This window comes from Vicugna pacos, unplaced genomic scaffold (assembly GCF_048564905.1).
Source record: "Vicugna pacos unplaced genomic scaffold, VicPac4 scaffold_20, whole genome shotgun sequence".
NCBI classification, from domain to species: Eukaryota; Metazoa; Chordata; class Mammalia; order Artiodactyla; family Camelidae; genus Vicugna; species Vicugna pacos.
Genome location: NW_027328741.1, coordinates 11,714,228 through 11,729,715, shown reverse-complemented (window position 1 = coordinate 11,729,715; position 15,488 = coordinate 11,714,228). Strand labels below are relative to the sequence as shown.

General features: G+C 36.0%; 1 protein-coding gene across 3 annotated transcripts in view; it reads left to right on the top strand.

Annotated features, from left to right (window-relative positions):
- The first annotated feature begins 643 nt into the window (after window positions 1-643).
- The window catches only part of LOC140694131 (N-acetylated-alpha-linked acidic dipeptidase 2-like), a 33,985-nt gene continuing 19,140 nt past the window's right edge, over window positions 644-15,488 (top strand). Inside the window, exons 1-11 of one of the 3 annotated variants that reach the window (XM_072957553.1) lie at window positions 767-915; window positions 2,405-2,490; window positions 2,958-3,078; window positions 4,373-4,438; window positions 5,318-5,381; window positions 6,709-6,776; window positions 8,737-8,868; window positions 10,219-10,326; window positions 12,196-12,306; window positions 12,688-12,749; window positions 14,971-15,055. In XM_072957553.1, coding sequence (XP_072813654.1) covers window positions 2,962-3,078; window positions 4,373-4,438; window positions 5,318-5,381; window positions 6,709-6,776; window positions 8,737-8,784 — 363 coding nt within the window. In that variant the 5' untranslated portion in view covers window positions 767-915; window positions 2,405-2,490; window positions 2,958-2,961 and the 3' untranslated portion in view covers window positions 8,785-8,868; window positions 10,219-10,326; window positions 12,196-12,306; window positions 12,688-12,749; window positions 14,971-15,055. Of the gene's footprint in view, window positions 916-2,404; window positions 2,491-2,636; window positions 3,079-4,372; window positions 4,439-5,317; window positions 5,382-6,708; window positions 6,777-8,736; window positions 8,869-10,218; window positions 10,327-12,195; window positions 12,307-12,687; window positions 12,750-14,970; window positions 15,056-15,488 lie in introns of those variants that run through there. The other 2 variants (XM_072957551.1, XM_072957554.1) reach the window with 2 other exon arrangements.

Sequence of the window (15,488 nt, the reverse complement as noted above, 5' to 3'; positions counted from 1 at the left end):
GGACGGTTCCAAGATGGCCGCGCGCTTGGGGTCCGCAACTGCTGGCGGCCCCGAGCCCCGTTCACTGCCACCGCTGATGACCAGAGACGCCGGTCGGATCGGCGACCCCGGGGGCTGTCCCCGCGTGGCGGGAGGCCGCCATGGCGACCCTGGAAAAGATGGTGAAGGCCTTCGAGTCCCTCAAGTCCTTCCAGCAGCCGCCGCCGCCGCCTCAGCCCCCTAAGCCGGCATCGCAGCCGCCGCCGCTTCAGCTCCTTCAGCCGATACCGGCGCCGATGCCGCCTCAGCAGGCACGGCAGCCGACGCCGTCTCAGCCCCTTCAGCCGGCATCGCAGCCGCCGCCGCCTCGGCCCCCTCAGCCGGCACCGCAGCCTCTACCGGCACCGCCGCCCGCCCAGCCCCCTCAGCTGGCACCGCAGCCGCCGCCGCTTCAGCCGGTACCGCCGCCGATGCCGCCTCAGCCCCCTCAGCTGGCACCGCAGCCTCTACCGCCACCGCCGACCGCCCAGCCCCCTCAGCCGGCACCGCCGCCCGCCCAGCCCCCTCAGCCGGCACCGCCGCTCGCCCAGCCCCCTCAGCCGGCACCGCCACCCGCCCAGCCCCCTCAGCCGGCACCGCAGCTGCCGCCGCCTCAGCCCCTTCAGCCGGCACCGCAGCCTCTACCGGCACCGCCGCCCGCCCAGCCCCCTCAGCTGGCACCGCAGCCGCCGCCGCCGCTTCAGCCGGTACTGCCGCCGATGCCGCCTCAGCCCCCTCAGCCGGCACTGCAGCCGCCGCCGCCTCGGCCCCCTCAGCCGGAACAGCCGCCTCAGCAGGTAACGCCGCCGATGCCGCCTCAGCCCCTTCAGCCGGCACCGCCGCCTCAACCGCCACCGCCGCCCGCCCAGCTGTGGGTCAGGAGCCGCTGCACAGACGGTGAGTCCCTGCGGGCCCCTCCCCAGCCCTGCGCGGGTCTCCGTCCCTCCCTCGGCCTCCCACGAAGGCCCCGAAGCAGTCCGGGCCCCACGCCTCTGCTTTCCCGGCTGCGAAACTCGGGAAGGAACAGGGCTGTGTTGTGATCGGGGGCCGCGCGTCCTGTTCGGCTTCCTCTGAGCCACTCCCCACCCCTCTCCTCCTCTGGGCCAGGTGTAACATTTTGTCTTCCCTTTTCAACTGACGGTTTAAAACAGTGTTTCAGATAACTGTCAAAACACTGTACATGCAAAATACTAGGTTAACTTAAGGGAAGGAGTAGGAGAGAAGGGGGAAAGGAGCGAAGTTCACCGGTCACTTCTGCGGGGGAGGGTTAAGTGGTCACAGTGGTGAACGCGTAACTGCTACATGGCCCAGTGCGCTTACCATCATAGTCGTTACTGTTACTAACCCCAGACAGTTCTGGTATTAAGGAGGCATGACCACAGAACATGTGCTCATTGAGCTTAATTTTACACAAACAGTAAGTTTTCCACGGAATCAAGACAGGCAGTAAATGCCAGCTGCAGAGGACAGCTTGTGCAGGGCTGGAAAAGAGCATGGCATGATCAGAACTTTAGTTTGACTGGCTTGAAATGTAGAGGGAAAGGGAAACTTCACACTGATGAATCAGAGAGGAGATAGCTGTTTTTTATTAAACTAAAATGGTTGAATGAGCCTTGTTGATTAATGATTTGCCTTAGCAATTTGTATTTGGATTCTGCAAGTATTTTATAAGTTCTGTAAGAAGCTTGTTTTAAAATTTCAGAACTCTTAAGGTATTAGAAGTTCAGTTTTATTTTATAAGAATTTTTAAAAAGTGTTTATTTAACTCAATTAGAACAGAGTTCCTTTAACATAGGAGACTTTATTATCTCATGTATTAATACCCTCTAGAGGTACACAATGAAAAATGTGATTTATAAACAGATACATACAGACACAAGGAAAACAGAGCATGTAGCTTCAGTAACAGTTTAAGAGAAAAGTCAGAAACAGAAATCTTCCCTGGTCAAAATACCAAAAAAAGCACCTGGGGCTTATATCCCTTAATTGATTTGAGCTCTAAATGGACAAATACACATTTTTTTTTAAAAAAAAAATTGCTAAGAACAAGATTCTTTTTCATGTTGAGTAATAATTTTGGAGTTTAAATAAATACCAACAATAGAGCTATGAGGGAGGAAAAATATAAAATACTGATTTTTTTATTTGATTTCACCGTAAGGTGCATTCTTAAATACATAGGAGACAACTGTCATGATTTGCACAACTCGCTTGCAAATAGTTCAACAGTATTAACAATGATTGAATTTAGGTGGTGGGCATATGGGAATTTATCATCTTATTAAACAGTTTTCTGTACTTCTGAGACTTATAATAAAACATTGGAAGGAACCTGTTAGACATAATGCTCTATGTGAAGTAATTTGTTCCCTTTGTGAAATTCTAGGAAGGTTAAAATGCATGTTCATAACTTCAAGAAAGTCACAAGCATTTATGATGTAATCAGAACTACCTGAGGATCTGTGAAACTTGGTGAGTTGGTGAATTTTTTAAAATGTCTTAAAACATTTTGTTTTTACAAAGATTACAGGAGTAAGAGAAGGTAAATCTTAATCAACTCTTAATATTTTTTTCCTGGTTGATGTGATATAATTAAATGTGGGGAAAAAAAGGTAAATTCTAAAAGGAGACAGTACCTTGATGGTTTTCTATGGAGGAAACTCAAGCAGGAGGAAGTTTAATTTAAAAACATAAATTACTGCTCTTTATAATACATTCTAAGTTGTCATTCTTTTGAATGCCTTCCTTTCCAGACAGATGTGTTATTCTGGGAGATCATCAGGACTTCTGGGTATTTGGAGGTATTGACCTAACCAGTGGAACTGCTGATTTATAAGAAGTTGTCCAGAATTTTGGAAAACTGATTAGTAGAGGTAAATAATGTTTCCATGGCAAGTGATGACAGAAAGTGACTTCAGTGAATTTTCCTTTGTTTTTAGGCAGATGTACCTAACCATGTATGTTAACAATGATTTCAAGCTGGAGACTGAGAAGAACTTCCATTTTTGCCAGCTGGGATGCAGAAAAATTTGGACTTCTGGGTTCCACAAATGGGCTGAGGTAACTAAGACAGTAAACATATCTTCTTGGTCAACATGTATCTCAGGGTAATCACAGATGTGTTCCATTACCTGATACTGTTTTAAATTGGATAAAAACAAGAAAATTTAAGAAATAGAGTTTGTTTTTGCTTTTACATCAGTTTGGCAAAACAGAACAACCTCTTAATTACTAAGCACAAACCAATTTTTTCATTATTTTTAAAATATTTTAGTTTCTATTTATATTGGTTTTGTGATAAGTAAGTAAAATCTGTAAGCTCAGAAAATAGTCAAACCTAGGAAACTACTTCTGACAAGTGAATTAGCCTATTGAAAATCTGATTTAGATCCTTGGCATTAATTTTCAAGTTTTTACAGTTTCCTTGGATTTCTTCTATCCAGGAAAACAACATGCTCTTTTTAGATGACTATACTCTGATTATAGTCTCTCCTTTATGGATTCAACACTAAATTGTAACCATAGGTATATTTTACCATTTACAAAAGTGCCTGGTTGGGAAGTGTAATACAATGATTTTGTAAATTGAATTACTCTAAAATTTCAAGGATTTATTTTTAATTCAATTATGATTAATTTTCATTTGTCACTGGCTCTTAATGCTTTATTTTAAAGTGTCTCTCATAGACCCCCTTCTTTCATCTTCTTCCCTTATGCTCTCTGTCCAGTAACTCTAAGTTCTTACATGTTCAAGGTAGGCTTGTGTATTTTTTTAAAGGCAGGCGCACCAAAAAGCACTTTCCTGTGACTATCCTCTGTTTTGTTCATTTATGAGTCCAAATTTTATAGAATTGATTTAAAGAATGTCATATCTTTCTTATTATTGTGAATGGTTTTTAAAATGCTTTCCTTCTGACTCATTTCTGCATACTTTAAAATAATAATATGAATCAAATAAGTATGGGAATAAAATCACATTTACTTGTATCACATTTGATTCCATTTATATGGCAAAGTCTTATTATTATGTTGTTGTTATGAACATGCATTTCATAATACACTTATTTAGATGAATCAGAGCTTATTCATTAAGGTCATTTACTTTTAGAAATATGTAATTTCTTGTGAACACATGTATATAGAAATACATGTGTCTTTTTATAATTTAAGCAGCTTAAAATACAGATAAAATAAATCCAAGATACAAGATAATATGCCTTGCATTAATTTAAATTCATGTGAGTTAAAAGACAATTTGAATATTGTTTCCCATTTTCTACTAGCTTCTTGATCATATTCAGCAGCACATTTACCTTTATATATAATTAAGGAATCTTTTTTATTTCTACTGTAGCTCTGTCATAATGGATACTCTGCCGCAGAATCAGCTGTCATCTATCCCATGTGGTCAAGCGCAGAGGTGAGAATTCTCATTTGTGGGATGACCACTCACAGCTTTAAATGTTTTTACTGTAACTGCTTTTATAAGGTAGCAAGCTAGAGAGAGAGAGAGAAACAGAGAGAAGAAAAGAGTTCTCTCTGCATATTCCCATGTTGTGTGATGGCATTAGTCTTCTTCTGCTGTATTTTTCTAGAATGTGTGTGCGTGTGTGCATGTATGTGTGAGAAATGTCTTGTCTTTGTCCTAATAGCCACTCTTCTCTCCCTAGAGTTTTTTTCTCTATCCTCCCCTCCTATATTTTTCTTTTTCATCAATATCTTCTCTTTCAAAAAATTCTTGATAAATCAAATTTCCAACTTCCTCACTTTTTTTTTTTTTACATTTTTATTGATTCATAATCATTTTACAGTGTTGTGTCAAATTCCAGTGTTCAGTACAACCTCACTTTTAATATGGTAAAGTTACTTGGATCCCCAACATCAAGGGATCTCATACTTTAATGTCTGTAAGGATTTCCAGAGACACCTTTTAAAAATACAGTTTTCCAGGCCTTACTTTGAGCAGTCCTCTTCCAGTAGATCCAGGGTGAGGCTGAGCATCTCCGAGCCTTCCCCCTTCATATTATGGTGCAGGGGATCAGGGGCAGTTTTCCTCTGGGTCTCCCTGCTGTTGCTATGAACAGCGGCTACAGCATCACTAATATTTTTCTTTCTTGTTTTAATTGCATTAGTATTATCAACCAGTTAATAGCATTTTCTTAAAATTATGGTCAAAAGCATAGGTGTTTGATTTATAATGGTATCTGCAAACCACTCTTTTACTGAATTAATTTGTTTTGCTTGTATTTCCAAAATTGTAAATGCTGTGAGTTAAGTGACTGCTTTGCTTCAACTACAGGAGAATGTGAAAACACTCCAGGAGAGAGAGGTTGCATATATCAATGCAGACTCATACACAGAAGGTAAATTTTATTTCAGATTGTCATTAAATAGTATACCAGTATTTAAGTCTATCAACTCCAACTCATAAACTAGGATTATCCTCTTTCTATGAGATGCCTCAATAATACCTCCATTTCTCCATTTTACCAGAGAGAACATTATTATGATTCAAATGAATCAATATGATTCATAACTAAGCTATTGATCCTAATTTCTTTAGTATATTTACCATTTGCCTATCTTGGATTACTACTTAAAACTTTAGTACTTTTGACATTCTTCCTGTGGAGCTATTTTTAAAAGTTGGGCTAAAATATTTCATACAGAAATAGTTCCTGTATGTATTGGAACAACTCTGAAATAAGCACCCACTACAAACTTCCTTTTGACCCTGACATGTGGCATGTGCATCTGTAGGCTTTCATCGTATTATGGTTATTTCTAGGTAAGTGTCACAGGACACATGTTAATTACTGACATGCTCTAGTCTAAAGTCTTCATATTGAATTGAATAAATGAATAAAAACATGAACATTATGGCCTTACCACTTCCTTTGCCAAAGACCCCTAGGTACTGCTGCCGTAATGAGCAATGACCCTTACTTTTACTGCAGGAGCTGCAGCCTTAGCAGCAGAGTCCACCTCTGCAGTCTCCTATCCTGAGTGTGTGCTGCAGCCTCTCTGGCTCCTGAAGAGTTATTTCCACCTTGTGTTTTAGTTTTAGCCAGACTGTCTGCCTGTCTATTTATCTCCCTACCTATCTGTCTATTCTAAAATTTTATTTATTTCTTTTTACTGAAGTACATTTGATTTGTAATATTAGTTTCACGTGTACAGCAAAGTTACTCAGTTATATACATATACATATACATATACATTGTTTTTAGATTCTTTTCCATTATAGGTTATTATAAGATACTGAATATAATTCCCTGTACTATACAGTAGGTCCTTGTTGGTTATCTGTTTCATATATAATAGTGTATATCTGTTAATCCTGAACTCCTAACATATCTCTTCCCTTCCCCCTTTCCCCTTGGGTAACCATAGTTTCTTTTCTATGTCATGAGTCTATTTCTGGTTTGTAAATAAGTTCATTTGTATCATTTTTTGTTTGTTTACATTCCACATATAAGTGATAGAATGTGATATTTGCCTTTCTCTGTCTGACATACTTCACTGAATATGATAATCTGTAGGGTCCACCCTATTTTTAATTCTCCAGGAATGATGCCTTGAATTTGAAATCTGTTATATATTGTTTATAATTAGAAAATAAAGTTAGAATTAAATACAGGTTTGTAGTCCATTTGGAGGTATTAAAATTATCTCTTATTTATTTTGCAGGCAATTATACTCTCAGAGTTGACTGTACACCCCTTCTTTTCCAGTTGGTATATAAACTGACAGAAGAGGTATGTAAATAGATCTGTTGTAATGATTTCTGATGAGTAGATAAATCAATAACTTTTGTTTTCTAAATTACTAATATTTAAACTGGTGACAGACATAGCTGATTTGTATAAACAAGAAATCAGAACGAGCTTTAATACACTACTTATGTGACATAACTTTGAGAACAGTAGTGCTAGTCTCTGTTCTAATAATAGTTCCTAATAATTGTATACATTTGTTAAAATGTGCAGGGTCTATTGTTTCATGGGGCAGAGTCTCTTTGATATAACAGAAAGAATACTGAGCTGGGTTGGGGAAGCCTTGGCTGTGAAGATTGCCTTGGCTATTCATTCATTCATTCATTTATTCATTCAGGAAATATTTATTGTGTGGTTACTATGTATCAGGTCCTATGAAAGGAACTCTAGCAGCAAAAGTGATAAAAGGACAAGGTTACTGAATCCAAATACTTTGTAATCTAGAGAGGCCACAGACCTGTAAATGAGGACTCATACTTCACTTGAATATTGGATACTATATACAGTGGAGGACAGTTGCAGAAGAGAGAAGTTAAAATCCTAGGGTAGCTGGTGAGGTTGGAAAGCATTAGAAGGTGTTTAGAGAAGGATTAGTGGTTAGGCTGTAAAATGGAAGGATGTGAAAGCGGGGAGAATGTTTCTCCTCAGAGGACACAGGACCTAATAAAGATGTGGATGTGTGAAAGAACATTTCCTGACCTCTGGGTAATGCAATATAACCTCAATGTAAGTTGTTGGTGAAAAAGCTGGTAAGAAACAGGGCCTGACACATAGGCCTAAATGTTCATAAATCTGGTGATGGTGAAATTAAAGAATCTTTAACAAGGTTGTACATTATCATTTTTATTCATTAGAAAAATTACTCTGTATCAGTGCAGTGAATACGTTAAGCTGTAGTAAGTCTAAAAGCAAAATGGAAATAATTCCACATACTTATTTAGTACACAGGAATTTATAAATACTAGTTATTGATGTAAAAAGTACTCTGAAAATGCTACTGCACTCTGAATCTCTAAAAATTATGTGATCTACTCACTGAGTATATGTGTGCTTCATTTAAATAACCCCCATTATAGAATTTAACTGTAGAAATGTTTCTTTCAAGTAGGTATCACTTAGATGACAGTGGGAAGTAGATGTCACATCTCTGTGGTCCTGTTTCCCAATCGCCCTTCATCTTGCCCTGTCCTTTTCACTGTTAGTGTCTTTAACATCTCATCCTCCCAAGTGAGCATCCTCCCATGCCCATCACAACGCCCACCATACTGGGAAGCTTAGGTCCTTGATTCTTTTATTGAAATGTCCCATAAAAACATCTAAAAGCATGCTGTAAAGACAGCCCTTGTTGGGGAATCCTTCTCAGGAGATACATTTACACTCTGTCCTACAGAGGAGGCTCCTGCCTTTATAGGAGGGGTAGTAAGAATTTTAGGGCCAAGGAGGAGAAGCTTAGGTCTATCCCCTTTGTACATTTATTTAATAAGTATTAAATGTGTAAGTGGTTACAATAGTGACAGGATAAATCAAACACAGTTTCTGCTATTAGTGTGTTACCTGTGTAGCCAGGAGAGACTATGATCAAGAATTTTCAAATCCAAGATACAGATTAAAATCACCAAAGGGTATACAGATAAAAGTGTGGGAAGCAAAAAATAAGTATCTTAGTTTATTATTTTACATGTTGGAATTAAACAGCCTGCTTAATGGGAAATTGCAAATTTTTTCCCATTCTAAAGCCTCTTTTACATTAATTTGAATTTAATTTTCATGCCACTTTAGATACAATATATTTGACTTTCAGAGTTTTTGTTTTAGGTAGTTTTTTAACAGTTTAACTGGGAAATTAAAATGTGTATTTAGAAGTTACATTATCAGGATGAACTAATTAATTGTCCAGAAGAGAAGAGTGAGATTTTATAATCTTGTTTGATTTGATTGTCAGTGGAAGAATCAGACATCATTCATCTGGAGAAATGCTATTTGTTGCTGAGGGCTCAATCCTGAACTGGATGATTTGATTTAGAGACATTTGGCCCATTGGCTTCACCACCAATTCGTCCATCTCTGAGTGAAGGTGGGAATCCTTCTATTTTCTACAAATGTTCTTTGCTAAACACCTGAGCCTTGTTCCACCTTTGGAGCCTTGTGTAAGTCGGTTTACCTTTCTGCACTTGAATATTCTCATATATAAAATCAGTTTGACCAAGACAATCATTATGAAAGTGTGCTCCAGTGTGGTGCCTCAGCATCTGGTGCAGGGTCAGGGTGGTGGACACTGAATAGGCAAAGCTCTAGCTTCCAAACATGACCCCACCTCTTCCTCAGCTGAGGAGTGTCTATTGTATTTCTTTTATATAGAAGAAGGTTCCACTGCTGTATACTTCCCCCACCCTTAAAAAATTAAGAAACCACTAGACCATCTCTAAGGTCCCCACTTAGCTCTAAACTTTTCACTACTATATATATTTTAAATGAGGTTTACAAGGAGCAGTTGTGGGTGATAATCACAAAAACTGTATTTGAAATCTGAAAGCTTGGGTTCTTCTTCTGATTCAGACCTTTTTAAAAAAAATTTCTTACTTTTAGCAAGTCATTTAACTACTTCTTAGCTTCAATTTTCTGCTCTTTGAGGGCACAGAATTAGATTCTTGAAATAGACAGTCTGTATTCTTCAGGTTTCTAGTGTGTTTTAGAAATATTTATTTGTTAGGGGAGCTAGAACAGACAGGGTTTCCACTTCAGCAGTGCAGTTATGTTTTTACCTTTTTATAATTAGAGATTGAGAAATCATTTCATTTGAAAATAAAATGATTCCATTTATTTTTTAGGAAAAGTTTAAAAACCACAGGATTAGATTATAAATTGCCCTTTATTTCTGAAATTTAATATATTTAGTTATACAGATTAAGTGGTACAATGAAGACTGCAGTACAGAATTTCTGTCTCTTATAATATAGTGTGTTAGTTTTCTTTGCTTCATGAAGGAGCTGTATGAATCTCATTAATAACAACACAGTATATCTTTGATAGAGTTCAACTTTTCTTCTTCTTTTTTCCTTTTTCTTCTTAGTCTTTCCAAATTAGGATAATTGTGGTCTCTGACATTTTTCCAGTTAAATTTTTAAAATACATTTTTATTTTTTACATTCTACAATCACTTTTGACTTTTGGAATTAATATAAGATAGAGACAGGTATGCAGACAAAACCAAACACTAAATGATAGTATTTTCTTCTAGGAAGTTAAATGTTGGTTATAATTATGCCAGGGGGTGGGGGAAAAACTTCCTAAGACAGTGGAAACTACTGATAACTTTTAAAAACTAAATCAGTTTATGCGAGTCATGCCTCCTTTCATAGGCATGTCATTATTAACAGAAAGTTTGTTGGCTGTGATTTATTCTGTCTGTGTTCCTATTTTACAGGTTTATTTAATGCTTTTGGTGAAAATCATGACAGCCACATAGATTTTAAGGAGATATCCTGTGGGCTATCAGCTTGTTGCAGAGGACCTCTGGCTGAAAGACAGAAATGTAAGTGTGTTAAACATCACAAAATTTGGAAGCTATACAGAGAAAAAAATTAGCATCCATTCATGTAAAAAATCATCTGATTAAGGCTTGAATTTTCATCCCTTTTGCAAATAGCAATCTCTTGCTAAGGTTTTACTGACGTCAGTGTAAAGGTTCAATCATCTATTCTTTTTTACTGTGGAGTAATTTAAGATCTTTGTTATTAATAATGGTTGATTTTCCAGATAAATGTACAATTCATGATAAATGAACTACATCAGTCATGATGTGTTTGAAAATGTTAAGCATATAGAAAATATTTTCTGGTAGTCTATATAGAAAATTTGTCTTGCTTAACTTGAATTTCAACTTATTTTCTATCACTGTGTATATTGATATTTTATTAGCAAAATTAAATTTATGATAAAACAAGTTTATTAAATACTAAATTTATCTTTTAAACCTATCTAAAATATTATGGCATAATTTATAAGCATATTACATTCCTATATCTTAACCATATTTGTTTAGGAAAATGCAGCAGTTTACATTTAATTGGAACCTAATTCTTACATATTCACTAGGGTCATTATCTCTGCATCTTTCTAAAATACAGCTTCACAAATACTGCATATTTTGGGTATGATACTTAATAGTTCAATATTCTTTAGTAATGTTGTACTGTGATGCACTCAGTTAACTTAATAGCATAATTATTACATGGGTGTGTGAAGTAGATAATTATTTAATCTTAAAAATTTAGATTTATTTTATCTTCCCTGATAGTATACCATTACTCTAACCTGGCTTTGTGATAGATTATTTGTTCACATTAAAGTTCTGGTATTAAAGAGGCTGAAGTCTTTGTTTCTCAATTGAGGTTGTTGTCTTAAATTTTTTTTTAATTTATTTTTTTGCCAGTGGACTAGTGGAAGTTAACCAAATAGACTAACTAGCAATTTTGCTGATATTGATGTTAATTAGCAAAGTGCTGATATTTTGGATTTTTAGCTTGTTGTATATAAACGTCATTGAAGAATTGAAATTGTTCTTAGGCAAAAATATTGGGTGCACATTAATTACATTGGAGAGGCAAAATCTTTATACAGTCATCTCTCATTATCTGCTGAGGATTGGTTCTGAGACCCCCTCAGATACCAAGTCCATGGATGCTCATGTCCTTATGTAAAATGGCATAGTATTTGCATATAATCTATGCACATCCTCTTGTATACTTTAAATCATCTCTAGATTACTTTTAGTACCTAATACAATGTAATTATTTGTAAATACAATGTAAATGATATGTGAATAGTTGTCAGTGCATAGCAAATTCAAGTTTTGCTTTTCAGAACTTTCTGGGAAAATTTATATATATATATATATATACATATACATATATACTTTTGATCTATTGTTTATACCTGTGAATGCAGAACCAATGGATACGGGGAGCTGACTGTACCAGCTTTTTGTTGATTCTTAATGTAGATGGAATATTTTCAGCATTGTAAGAATCAACTCTGAAGTGATCAGTTATAAATATTAGAAATTAATTTAAAAGCTTGAATTACCTTCTCAAAATCTGTGAGATATTGTATAGTAACTTGGCCCTTCTTTTTCAGTTTGCAAGAAATTTAACTTTAGATTTAGATGAAGGATAGAGTTCTCTAAGCTGGCTAATTATATAAGGAGAGAGACTTGTGAAGTGTACAGGAATTCCTACAAGTTCAAAGGACTTTAATGACACAATCTCCTCCAAATAAGAACTTAATCCAGAATGTAGTTGTTTGAGGAACTAAGTAATTTCACTAGGGCAGGTTGTAATAAAATGTATTATACTTCAGAATATAAAAGTAATTTTCCTCCATAAGAGTTTCTTTTCTTTAGTTTGCTTCAAGGTATTTGATGTTGATGGTGATGGAGTTCTCTGTAGGGTTGAACTGAGAGACACGTGGTTGCACAGAGGTCTGGAAGGACAACTGCACCGATGATACCCTGGTAAAGTCTGATTGTATACATCTTCTTGCATGTAAACTTCCAACAGGAACATAGAGTGAAGAATTTTTTAAAAGAGGTTGAGAAAAAGATTTCTTACTACTTCTAGGTTCTATATTATGCTACTCAAAATATTCATAGCCAAAGATGCAAAATTGGGAAGAGAATTTACCTTAGAAAATTTAATAAACTGAATGTATTATGTAAAAAAAAAATGAAACCACTGGAAAATTGTCATAAATTTTTAAGGTAAACAAGCAATCTATTTCTGGAATTAAAAAAAAACAAAACTTGACCGAAAAAATATTTTATACTTCAGCTACTGTCTAATAAAAATGATACCTTCTCTTTCCTAACTACTGATTTGGGTTTCTGGTTTTAAAGGAATTACTTGTGGATCTATCCAACATTGTAGAGACACATAGAATGCACATGACACCACAAAGGTGAGTCTAGCAGAGACTAATTTATTCTTTTCTAAAAATACATTATATTCTGAATTGGTATACATACGTTACATATACATACTTGAATCTCTTCTGCATCATCCCTGCTAAATGCTTATTTGGACCTGTGGTTACAATAACTCCAAGTTGTCCCTAAGGAAAGCCCATTCGACCTTTAAACAACTCCATTAAGTGTTATTTACATAAAAACATTATATTTTATAAGCTAGGCATTTTGTAAAAATTAAGTAGAGACAGCCCTTGCCATCTGTAGTTTATAATCTTTACTTCTCCCAGTTTAATACATTATGGTAAGACAAAACTTATATTGAGCAAAAGAAGCCACAATAAAAGAACACATTGTACAATTTAATTTATATGAAGTTCTAGAACAGAGACAGAACTAATGTTAATAAGTGTTACAATAGTGATTTTGGAGATGGGTGAGTTAACTGAGAAGGAGCATAGGATATCTGGGATGATGGAAATTATTTTTCATCTCAATCTGGGTGGTGTATATAGTTTTTAAATTTTTTTTTCAATAATGGTGAGGGTCTGTCCTAAGTTCTTTAATAGCAGCCAGAATAAGTGTATAATAGCAGAAACAAGCATGTACTTTACAAAGAATAAAGCCTTGAATTTTTTTAGTTTCACAACATTTATTAAAGATATTATAATAGGTTTGCCTTAATGTCTATGTATCCCTGTGAAACTGAAGATAATCCATATATGTGAGACACATATGAGTTAATTTGACCCTTTCTATTCAAATGTTGACATGTACCAAGTTGCAAATGGTAGGATGTAGACCATAGTGGCCTTACACAGGCTTAGAAAAATAAGTAACATTTTTTTCAATCACAAATCCAGAAGAAATCATCATAGTCTTATTAACTGACACTCAATAGAAATAAATAATAGAAATGAATTTTTCAGGGCTTGATCTTTGTTTGGCAATTCAGATAACCGTCTTCATTTACTTTTCTGCCCAAAACTAAGGTAGCCATTTCTATTTGGTATATATGAAAACAGAAACACAGGAATGTTTCTATTAGGAAATACCTTATGTAGAGATACAATTTCCATCGCCTTTCTTCTGGGTGTTTGATAAGTATGGAGGTTATCATTGCTGTCTATTTTTATATAAGACCGAGTTTCTTCTTATGGCTGTACTTTTGAACATTAAAAAAAAAGATCATTTAGCTGCTCCATCTCCGTGTAACCATAATAATGAAATGGTAAAAATTTAGAATAGATTTTGGACCTTTCAACCAAACCTATTACCCATATTCACTGGTGACTAGACGGTGACAATATTACCCATTATTTTGTACCATTACATTGGTGTTAATATACTTCAATGGAAGTTGCATCATGAAAGCCATTAATTACCATCACAGTGCTTTAAAATCTTTTCTTGTAATAAATGGTATTATATATTGAATGAATACATGAATATCATTAATAGTAAATATTATTAAATATCTTTAAATAATAAATCATTAGATAATAAAAATATAATTAAGTAATAAACGCTAAGAACATTATTATTCATCTAGGATTGTTAAGGTGATTGTTCAAAACATGAAGTAAGAAGCATTTGGTTATATTTTTGCCTGCCAAGAAATATTGTCTACTGTATATAAATGTAATTTTTGGTACACTTTGACACCAAAAAAAAAAAATACTGCTTTACTCAACTTGTGAAAGTAATGTTACATTTTATTTTGAGGAAATGTTAATATAGATACTCATTTATTATATATATTTAGTTCTTTTAAATCTCTTAAGAAGTCTAATAATATTGCCAGATGTTTTAAAGATCTTAGAAAATTGTTAGGGTCAAAGGGCATAATCCAAAGAGTTTGGAAAAATGCTTTCAAAGTTAGTAAATAGTCCTTTTTCTCTACCCAGAACCTTTTGTGGGTTCTGTTAGTAAACTTCACCTTGAACCAGAAGATACTGTGAGTTATTTCCCAGGTCTTACTGGAGGAAGATTTTTGGTGATAAATTGCCCACGTTATGAGTGACTACTTCAGAGTTTGGTTACTTTTGAACTTATTCTTGCTGGCCTACTTTCGGATGAATACACAGCATCTACATTAAATCATTAGTTTTCTTTCAGACAAATGACCATTGCAAGTTTAGTAAAACAAGTTTAATTCAAATAATATAAGAAAATGAAGATTTAAGATATTCTTAAATATTGTTTCTCTTTCAGAATGGCCATCTTAACTCTAGAAGAATATCAGATCTGGAGTGTGAAAAATGTTCTTGCCAATGAGTTTTTGAATCTACTTTTCCAGGTATGTTTAAGGTAAATGACAGAGACCGAGGGCAGTGGTACCAGTAGTTCTACATCTTTTCCATTATGTAGTAGTTAGACAACTAGACTACAAAACCATATATTGCCAAAAGAACTGCATTAACCTGTACACCACCAGCAGATGGTAAGTTAGAGCGTGCGTGCTTCTTAGAGTCACAATGTGCCTGATAGGAAAGTAGAGTATAGCTGATAATGTTTATCTTAATAACTCATGATAGAGCAGATTGTAGACACATAGAAAAGCATTTAAAATGTAAAAGCCATTATAATTTGCTATTTTTCTTTACTTTTTTTTTAAGACCCTCCCTAACAAGTAAGGCAGTGTGGACAGAGACATAGATCATAAGTTGGCAGCTGTAAATTTTTCACAAAGTATACCATCTTTCCAGTTAGGAGGTTATTTTAGATGCAGA